Source organism: Ceratosolen solmsi, unplaced genomic scaffold (genome assembly GCF_000503995.2).
Source record: "Ceratosolen solmsi marchali unplaced genomic scaffold, CerSol_1.0 scaffold6, whole genome shotgun sequence".
In the NCBI taxonomy this organism is placed as follows: Eukaryota; Metazoa; Arthropoda; class Insecta; order Hymenoptera; family Agaonidae; genus Ceratosolen; species Ceratosolen solmsi.
The window spans coordinates 10,989,349-11,000,706 of NW_011948414.1; the positions used below are offsets into that span (position 1 = coordinate 10,989,349).

Sequence of the window (11,358 nt, forward strand, 5' to 3'; positions counted from 1 at the left end):
GTTTTTTTTTTTTTTTTTTTTTTTTTTTTTGTTATTTTTAATTTATTTCTTATTAGTTGATCGTTTATTTGGGCAATTATAGTCAAAAGAGGAAAAAAAAATATATGAGATTAATTAAATTAATTGAATGACGTGTAATATAAGGCATAAGGTAAAATTTCACTGGTCCCTCAAATTAATATACATAATTTTTGTTTTCTTCAATAACTAAAAAATCAAAAATTTTATAACACAAATACTAGAAAATTCTACAGCTGTATGTATTAAAAACCAGTAGAGAATAAAACATTTCTAGTACTGCAGAAGCTCCAGCGTACATCCAGGTTATAACCACAACAGCGCATGCCCAACGCAATTGATTTTCATCGCGGAACTGAATAACCCAGCATCTATTATTCGTAATGAAATAAACATCAATAAGATTTTAATGAAAATTTCATGATCTGTACAATGAACAATGACAATTTTTTTTTATTCGAATCGTGTATTTTGCATCTCCCATTCCCCAACGCGCAAAATACAATGACGAAATATTTTATCTTTTCAGATACGTTATTATCGCTTCTGGACAAATGCATTATTTTTAGACAAGGATATTAATCATAATATAAATAGTAATTTAAAAATTTTAAATACTCCAGTGTATAATCCGAAATACTAAATACTAAATAGAAGATGACATTTTCTTGTCGAGTACTTGGCAAACTTTTAACCGATCTTATCGTTTCTTAGGTCTTAATATGAGATTTCAAGAGGTAATTCGCAACCTTCTACGATCAAATTTCAAAATTTCTTCCGACATCTGTCGATATCATTTTTATGGATATTAAATGATAGTAGAACCAAAATAGTCGAAACGAATTTGTTCCCATCTCAAGGAAATATTGTCAACATTTTGCATTTAACGCTAATTTAAAGCTTTTAGCTTTTAAAACAAATATCAAAACTCTGACTCAGTGGATATATGCCAATAGAAATAAATGATAAGAACAAATTTAGAAGATTTTCTATATATCTTAGTGATCGATAGAGCATATTTTATTACGTTCGAAAACCACGTTAATTTCACACGACAAGAGAATTAAAAGTCCGAGAGTAAGAGGGTCATCCTTCTCAATTCCACGACAATCCATTCGATCGCCTGCAGTAAAGAAGAAAGTGCGAGGTTTGGAGAATACGCGGCGCACAACAATATTCACACACCCTCTCAGCACAATTCCAGAGTCGAAGCCCCCCAGACACGGCAGGTCGTCGCCATCGGTCTCTCACCCCATCTTACCGCTGCTATAACACCCCTCCTGAGGATGGGAAGTAAGGGTAGAGCACACGCAAACCTTCCCTCGCCGTTACCGACTCACCTCGTACGGCTTATATGTATATATATATATTTTTTTTATTGTTGTGCGAATGCATGACGTGCATTCGTAGCCCTCAACGTGGCCATAATAATTATCCTTTTCCGGAATTCTTCGTTAGGCAAATTCTGAAAAATCAAGGAATGCCTTTGTTTCTTTTTCTACGTGAGTAATTGAAAGACAACTATTTTGCAAGTACAAGTTGGCATTACATGCCGCTATCTAGTATATCCTCCACACCTTGTGAAAATAATTATATTATAAATGTGTTTAATTTTAATAATACAAGTCTCGTGATTGAATTTAACAAGGATATCAATTTTCTTATTTAAAATGCAAGAAACTGAAATTACAGTTCACATCCCCATAGATCTATATGTGTGTGTGTATTTATTCATATTATATTTAGCTCGACTAGTCCTTAATAAATAGTCGTATGCATATTAATAATATAATTCCATTGAAATTGATACTTATTAATGATTCATGTGAAAAGTTTGGAATTATTATAAATAATTCAAATTATGAAAGCACTAGTCGAGCATCTCGTGCGTACCATCGATATAACCACAATGATCGAGAGCTTTATTACACTCCTTACGAGATTTAAACAAGATTCTATTCCACGTTGTTATTTTATTTCATCGAGCGTGGAACTTCATTTTAATTTAAAATACGAAGGATGCGTGTAATTGAGAAAATATGACGCGCAATGCACCTATATTTTAACGCAATTTCAACAGAGTAACTCAATGACTCAGTTGTTAAGGATTTCTATTAAAATTTTCATAGTTAAAGCACTGTCGTGAGCAATTTATTAAAATAATTATTTTGAAATATCACGAGTCCTTGAAAAAATGCTGTCACCGCAAATATTTTCATTTGCTATTGTCATTTTAAAGCTTTTACGGCCCTTACTTAACTTATTCGTTTCAATGTTCAGTCAATGGCTCGGGGAACAAAAACAAAAAAAAAAAATTTAATTCTCATACAATTTATAGCTTGATTTATAGCTCAAGTATCCTATTCATTTATAAACAATAACAAACATAGATCTATCATTTGTACAATGTTAATTAATAGAAACAGTGCTTTATTAGCTTTTCAACGAAGTTACATTGACGATAATAAAACCTACACAAAATCATTTGTTTTTTCAAGTAAAACCACTTTCGTTATATATAAATATTAATTTGCAATGCGATGCTATGTAGTACATATCAATTTTTTAAATAGAATTTAACTAAAAGTATCTTATGTAGCACGGCAACCTTAAAATTAAAGTGCACGATACTTTCATTTCTAACTGTAAAGTGAAATTCATTAAAAGTTTTTGAAGTTTTTTTTTTTTTTTTTTTTTTTTTTTTTTTTTTTTTTTTTTTTTTTTTGACCGTATAAATTACTACGTGAAATCGAATTATGAAACATCTATTTGTATTGGCACTTACTTATTTGCATAAATCGATAATTTAGATTTTCGATAATATTAAAATATAACTCAATGACAATATTGATTAATGAAACATTTATAAATACTATATGAAATTTTTAATATCGATAACAAATACAGCACTGATTATACACAGAGGCGAGATACAATAAAGTGACAGGTATCAGTTTATTGATTAGACGCATACTTGTAGCAAATTTTCAGTTGACAGGGTCTATCGCTCCTCTGTGAAATATATTTAAACGCAATATGCCAAATTACCAAGTTAAAGAAATAGCGCCAACGAGCCCTAATTAAAAATTACAAGACTTAATTAATTCTAACTCGAAATGAAATCCAAGAGTTGAAAGTTTAGATACAATGTGGATATTGTTAGAATTTGAAAAATTGACAGACATATTAATTAAATCAGGATATGATGTAGAAAACTTGAATGCACTCGGCTTCCGTCATTCATCGATATCCGACTTCTCGTAAGGGCTAAATGGAATGTTGGCAAGGAAAAACGAGTTCGGTCGAATCGTGTGAGAGGGGGTGGGTGGTACGGATCGGACACGGGGAAAGGCACGGGTTTGCGCGCGCAGCATCATAGTAATGGGGGCAGGTAGTTCAACCTCGACTGGCCAATAACCGGGTAACGAGCGGTGAAAATCCCATCGTTTTTTTCTTCAGCGGTCGCTGCACTTTCGTAGTTCGACTCTCTCACAAAAGGATCTTCGATCGACCTGCTTTTTTCTCCCGGCTCGGAAAATTTCCGCAACGATGCTTTTGTCGTTGGGTTAGGCGAGGAAAGAAAAAAAATTTTTCAAGAGCGGGGCTTCCGCACTTTACGGTCTTCGTCAATGCCTTACAACGTAATCGGCTGTTCCACTCTCGTTAATGCACGGTTATGTCTGTTTAGGTAAAATATAAGGGGTGGCAGCTTAAGCCAGCGAAGCTCTATTTCCGGTTAGTCACCCAGTGAATAAATTGCCTTTGTTCATTTTGCAGTTTTCACGCTTATTATATTGATATTATTAATCGCGAATTAGCGAACGACAACATTTTATGAATTTAATAATCAAGGGAGTTTATGAGATATTTATTTTAGCGGATGTTAATAGTTGAAAGCCACTGGTTTCTAAACAAATAGTTCATCTAAGACTTTGTATTCAGTTATAAAGTAGACACTGTAGCAATTGTGTGCAATGCGAAGTTATTACGGTGAAATAATATTTTTTCACAATGATGATGAGCGTAATTAACGAGGCAATTGAGATATCATGATGGTTTAACTTTATTAACAAAATTTCTTCTGTTACACTGTCTGTCATACTCGAATTCCATTCTTCGTTTTCTTTCATTTTTTCACAATTTAAAAATTCCATGATTCAGTATACGCGATGCTCATAATCCAATTTATCAGCACCATTTATTAATACCTCGCATAAAATACACGGATAAGACATAACATTTTCAACGTCAGCTTGAGCATTTTCTGTCGAAGCTCGTGCACGCATCACGATAAAATCGAGAGAAAAAAGTTTCCGTGTGCTTTGGCAATAAGAATAAGAGCAAAGCGATATAGCGACGCTCGCCATGGATCGATAATATACTCCCAAGAGTCTTTGTTCTGCACTGAGAATGCACCTCGCACCAGGAAAACCAAGCTGTTCGTTGTGCGGAAAAGGACCCCGTGTTCACTCTCATAACGAAAGGCAAAAAAAGAAAAAGAAAAAGAGCGGGAAGCTCATGGATCCCAAAGCATAGGAGTAGTCCATCGACGCTTGTCAGCTTGGTACCTTTTTCCAACCAGCCATCTAATTCTCTTTAAAGCACAGGAGGAGGGGTGCTGTACTCGCACACGCACTCTCGCACCCCCACTTCTTTCTCTCTCTCTCTCTCTCTCTCTCTCTCTCTCTCTCTCTCTCTGTCTGTCTGTCTCTCACACACGCACACGCGCAGGGAAGCGATGTTAAGGTTGCGCCGTGTACAACCGCAACGTGAAATTTTCAAGGCAAGTGTACCTATTTCACACCCATGTGTCTACACACAAATCTCAAGTGAATTTATGTCATGGACCTTAAGGATTGGCGAGCATTGCTCACCACCACCTTCTTTTTCGCAAAAATATTTACACGGCTTTTAAACGATAAAGTCGCGACTGTTCAGGCATAACACATGGACCTCTGACAATAGTCTATTTGAGTCGCTCGTTGGAAAACAATATACACTCGGGAACAAAATAATGCCCGATGTTATGCCAAATCGATATTAGGACGAAGGTGTAGTTCGTTGTGCCGATATCTCTGGCTTTAAAATATTTTATTCATTTATACAAGCGCAGAACTCAATTTAATGCGACGTGTTTTTAAGCGTACAAAGTACATTTATAGGTCTTCAATTTAATATTCATTTTCAGCAGGCTCTATCCTTTTAGAATATATTTATATTTAGATTAGTCTGCGTAATTCTCTATCATCGTTCAATTGACTTAATAATTTTATGTTTACGATGGTTGAATGTTCTATAAGCTACGTATATACATATTTTAATAATTTCTTGCAAGAAACCTGCCTGTGTCTTACACACGCGCGCGCGCACACACACACACACACACACAAACAAACAAACAAACAAATAAACAAACACAGACAGAGGCCTACGAATACTGTATTGGAAGCTGTATCTTGTATGTGTCATTATAGTCATCATCTAGGTGAGTGTACTATTCTCATTTTCAGAAATCCTATTGTGAATGCGATGAGTTATATTTATCGAAAATTTCGGTCGAGGTAAGTAATTGAACAACAATGAAAGTGGGATGATTGTAGAGTAATGGATTTGCATAAAAATAAAGTATTATGCATAGACGATGAAAGCGAAATTGTGAAAAATAATTTTAAAAACAGTAAATAATATGGGGTGAGGAAAAAAAAGAATGAAATTGCATTTGCTTAAATAAAGCACGAACAAGAAGTATCGTACGCCATATAATAAAGAAGAGACGGAAAGGGTGACTCAGAGGAAAGGAGCGGGAGGCAATAAATAGCGTGCAAGTAGAAAGTATGCCATTAATAGAAATACATTTTTTTTTTTTTTTTTTTTTTTTAAACTTTTATAAGAATAAAATTGATCTTTAACATTAATGAAAAATTCCCTTTAAATATAATTCATTAAATATCAACATTGAAAAATGCCTTGAAAATTAAAATTTTCAAAGAGACCTAGAACAGAAGATTTGAAGAATAATAAATATAACTTCCATGCATATGATTATCTTTAATAGCAGGCAAAATTGTAGAACAAACGAATGTAGTTGGGAAAAGAGCGGATAAGGACAAATTTACGAAATACGAAAGTAATTGTGCAAGGGAATAAAAGACAGCGAAAACGAATGAGTGTAATGCAGATGCAAAGAAAATGAAATTAAGTTATAAATAACCTGCAGACATGAGAAACAATATTTTATAAAATGTTGAATATTAAAAATTTTAAGCACGCGTAAAGTTAAATAATAATTAAAATTGAACTGGTAATTACGTTAAAGAAAAAAGATAGAATGAAAAAGAATGAAATGTCAGAGAGCGAGAGCGAGGAGAGCGAGACCGAGACCGAGACCGAGAACGAGAACGAGAGCGAGAGCGAGAGCGAGAGAGAGAGAGAGAGAGAGAGAGAGAACTTTTTAATAAATACCAATGGGAATGCTTTAAAATAATAAGCCTAAGATTCAATGGGAAATAATTATTTGCAAAAACGAGTCCTTACACCCGGACAAATAATAAGCACTTTTAAATATAATGCCTATAGTGTGATCAAATATTGTCGGCTGGATATTTTAATGCAAATTTTTGTTTTCAATAGTTGTTCGTTAAAGTTCATTGAACCACTTTCTCAGTGACAGAAAAATCTACTGTAATAAATGAAACGACTTCTGTTTGCTTTCATTACCATTTATCACAAATTCTTCTCCTCACAAAATTCGTTGCTTTTTTCAGAGTGAGCAAGAAAAGTGACTGAAATGAATAGACAAACATTAATGAATAATGTATTATCAAGTTATAAAATATCTAATAAGAATTCATCGATAACTAAAAATCATGTTAAATAAATAATTGACGAACGAATAAGGTAAACAAATGTAGTTCGCGGTATGTATTAAATGTTTTGATAGTTTTTAATTAAAATAAATGCGACGAGGCTATCGCATTTGCATTTATCGTTGAAGAAAGAAATTTTTCACAGCATTAATTATCAACGTGCCAAGTGAAAAAGTTATAAATATAAATTGAATTAGACATAAACGGGATGCCGCACTTTTTGCTTTGTTCCAATATACTCATCATTCTCTGTTTACTTTCATAGAGACTATCCAAAAATTATTGTATCTCTTTAACGAGTGGAAGCGAAAGCAAAACAAACAAACAAACAAACAAAAAAAAAAAAAAAAAACAAAAAAACACCGGATATTTTTAAAATAATTTGCAGTGAAAAATTTATCTCTCTTTTATTCAACATGGCCAATGTATAATTTTTTTTTTTATAGAAGTTTTCATGCTTTGCATAAGATTCCTCGCACTGACAGGTCGTTGTTACTATTTACCATTGAACTTTTTTCTTTCTTTTTTTTTGGTTTTCCTTCAATTAAATGTGCCTACATTATATATTAATAATAAGCTTTCGCGCCTAAACATTTAAATAAGGACGAAACAAAGAAGGCGGGACGTTGATTAGGTAAATTTGCCAAGCATAGGGGGAGAGGTTAACACTAGTGGACATCGATACATTAACGTGGCGACGGCGACGGCGACGGCGACGGCGACGGCGACGGTGAGGGCGACAGGGACGGTGAGGGCGACAGGGACAGTGACGGCGGCGGCTGCGGTTCCTTTATTAAAAATAAGTCAAACATGAAAAGCATCTTTACATGACCCGCTACTCCCTGTCTGTCGAAATCCACTCGAAGGAAAAAGAGATGAAAAAAAAAAAATGGCATATCGCCCGCCCAAAGAGCGTGAACTCCCAGAGAAAGGAAAAAAGGAAAAATCCCGTGGGCCCAAGACGAGAGGGGGACCCCTCTTCGCCCCCGCCGTCACACCGCCGCCGCCGCCTCCCCCCCCCCCCCCCCCCCCCCCCCCCCTTTTGCGACGTTGCCGCTCCATTGCCGAAAGCGCCTAAGCCCAGGTAGTAAGTAGTAAGTGCAATCATTATTCCCGGTGCAATTTAAATGTACCGCCCTCGCGCCATTTTCTCTAAGGTCCCCCGGTAACCCGGGACAGACTCACTCACGAGTCCGTCTATCGTGGCCGCTGTTCTCGGAAATATTCCAGCCTCCTCTCCTTTATGCGTGCGCGCAGAACTCGTATAAATATTTCGCGGAATCGATCGGGGCGGGCTCCGGTTTTTCGCAAATTCCGAGCGAATCGGGCCTCGTAAAATCTCGGCTCCCTCCCCACCCTCGCGCTTTAAATTTACGAGGAGCCGAAGTATAATCGCTCGTAGAGCGATCCTGCGCTCTTTATCGCCATGTAAAATTATAAACGCGTGGTCGTCAAGTTCCATTGAGCGAACTGACGAGCACAGTAGGTTGCCGCTGGTAAACAATGGCAAACGACAATTGCAAGCTCGTAAGCGACGAGCCATCGTCGAATTCCGAGGCTTGACGACGGCGCGACGGGGACGGGTGGAAGAAAGTTGAAAAGACGCGCCAGACTAGACTAACCTCGTATTTAATGCCGTTGAGCCTGAGCCAGGTTTCGACCTTGAGGCAGTAGGAGGAGAGGCTGGGTAGAAGCGGCGTCCTCGGGAACTGATAAAGGTAGACGACGTCTTTCTCGAAGTTAGGCTTGTGGACGCCGGGCGCCTTGACTGGTGCGGCGGCGGCGGCAGCGGTGGCGGCAGACGCCGCTGCGGCGTTGGAGGCGTCGCCCCCAGCTGCGGCAGCGGTCGCGTCGTTCGCTCCATCCTCCGACTTCTTCTCGGCCTCCTCCTTCTTTTCGTTCGAGGACTCCTTCGTCGCCTCGTCCTGCTTATTGTCCGGCGGCATCTCGTCCTTAAGCGCGTCCTTCATCTCCTTCAGATCCTTAATGTCCTTCGTCTCGACCGTCGGCCCGTTGTTCTCCGTCTCCGTTGCCATCGTCATCCTTGCGGCTCTTTTTATTAACGGGCTCTCTCTCTCTCTCTCTCTCTCTCTCTCTCTCTTTCAATCTGTATCGTGACTCCTCCTCGACTGCTGCTGTTGATCTTCTTCTCCGTCGGCCTCTTTTATTACGCGCGTACGTGCGTGCAGGATTAAGGGCCGCGATCGAACTAGGGAACAGGCAGCGAAGGCAGCGAAGGCGGCGATAGCGGCGGCGGCAGCAGCGGCGGCGGCGGCGGCGGCAGCAGCGGCGGCGGCGGCGGCGGCGGCGGCGGTGGCGGTGGCGGTGGCGGTGGCGGTAGAATCGTTGGCCTGACCTAGACAATCGTCTCAACCGGAATTCCAGACGACACTGACTGAGTGATCGGCCAGTAACGCGCCGTGCCGCCGGCCGGTCACCCCTCCCTCGTCGACGCCGTCGTTTTCGTAGCCGCCGTCACCGTCGTTACGGCGCGTCGCCTCGTCGGGGACCGAGCGATCCGAGTCCCGAGAGCAAGTGAGAGACCAAATGAGAGAGATCGAGCTAGTGAGCGAGAGAGAACGAAATAGTTTGCGCGAGCGTGTTCGGGCGGGGCGGGGCGGGGCGGGGGAAGGGGTCGAGCGAGTACGCTCGCGGGCACCGCGCGTGCGCAATGGCCATCGCCACACCCCGAGCACGGGGAATGCGAGACGGACGCCATGTTGGACGATCGCCGCCGCCACCCTTGCGCGCGCAGCCGACGGTGACGCCAAGCGCGCGGCCTCCCGCTGTTCGGTGCGGTGATCGGCGGCCCGATGGGTCGACGACGCCCAGGAATTCGCAACTCGGGGATCGCGGAGGTCACCCAGGTGTCCTTTTCGACGAATCGCAGCCTCTGACGTTTCTGTCCGCCCAGCCGCGTCATTACCTCAAGAGGCTTTTAAGCCAGTCGCTTATTACGGTTTACTCTTCATCGCGACTCGCAAATTAGTAAAAGTACCGCTTAGGAGCCAATAATTAGGGTAGGCGCACGACGGCGCATTTACGAGCCAAAGACCGAACACTTCCAAATGCCGCGCAATTAATTGAATGATGAACCGCCGAGAATCCGCTTGCCCCGTATAACCTGGCTTTTCATCCTTTTCTTTTTCTTTTTTGCTTTGTTTCTTTACCTCTCATTCATCTCTCCTCACGGCTACGCGTACATGCATTTACATGAGATTATTCGTTGGATTGCTGTACGCGATATTTTAGACTAGATGGGTGCTGGCGTTCGTGGTTTTAACGATATCTCTGGCCAACGTAGGTGAAAGCTGTACCGTCGCAGTTATAGAGCACGAGTCGAGCGTTTTAATGAATGCCACATGTGCGCGCTGCTGCTGCTGCTGCTGCTGCTGTTGCTGCCTTTCCTAACATCAAATTCAATTTTATTTTTCTTCTTTTCTTCCTTCCCTTTCCCATTCCTTTTTCCTTCCTGACTTTCTTCCTACATTCTTTGTTTTCCTAAAGGTACTTACTACTCCTACTACTATTATTACTACTACCGCCACTAATACTGCCACAACAACAATAACAACAACTACTACTAATACTAATACTACTACTACTACTACTACTACTACTACTACTACTACTACTACTACCTTTTACGGCCCTTAACCACGCTCTTTTCTCAAATGCAGCAGCTCTGTTAAAAATACCGATGCCTCATTGTCGTCGAATGGAGGAGAATCGTCATCGAAGGGTGTTAAATAAATACGACACTCACTCCCTGGTATCTGAATTCAGTGTTCGGTTGAATTTGTTCTTATGTGTTGCTTGATAACAAGCGAATTCGAATGAAATCCTGAAAATATACTGCACAATAGAAATATCATATAATGCATTGGGCATTCCGAGTTTAGAAAACAAAGGAAAATGTAGCATTTTGTATTTTTATTCTACTAATATAATTTGATACTTCTGGAAGGCTGACTACCTGTCTCATAATATCCTAATATAAGCATTCCCAGCATAAAGGCGAATAGTATTAAGTAAATATAATGTAGTTTATAAACTTTTGTTGTTTTTTTTTGTTTTTCATTATTTATTACAATGGCAGGAATAAAATTTAATATAAGTATGTGTTTGTGCTCTCTCTCTCTCTCTCTCGCGCGCGCGCGCGCGCTCACTCGCATGGCTCTGTGTGTATAGACACACGCAATATTATTGAATGCAAAGTCTTATAAATTCATATTTAATTAATGAAAATATAAAATTGATAGTGAATATTATTACAAATATTCAAATTAATTCAACACATCTCGTAGATACTAAAATTAAAGAAATCAATAAAAATTGAGAACCAGGCAGTTCAATTCTATAAACGTTTACAAAAACTTTTCATTTTAATATTAACTTGTTTTTTTCTAAAGCAAAACTAAAATCCAATCTTTTGTACAAACGAAAAAATCGGTAATTATCTATGGAAGAAAGA

At 39.2% G+C, this 11,358-nt stretch overlaps 1 protein-coding gene across 2 annotated transcripts in view; it reads right to left on the reverse strand.

Moving 5' to 3' along the window:
- Positions 1-9,095, reverse strand: part of fax (failed axon connections) — a 51,987-nt gene extending 42,892 nt beyond the window's left edge. For both annotated transcript variants that reach the window (XM_011506943.1, XM_011506942.1), the window contains exon 1: positions 8,507-9,095. In XM_011506943.1, coding sequence (XP_011505245.1) covers positions 8,507-8,926 — 420 coding nt within the window. In that variant the 5' untranslated portion in view covers positions 8,927-9,095. The remainder of the gene's footprint in view (positions 1-8,506) is intronic.
- Between the last annotated feature and the right edge of the window lie 2,263 nt (positions 9,096-11,358).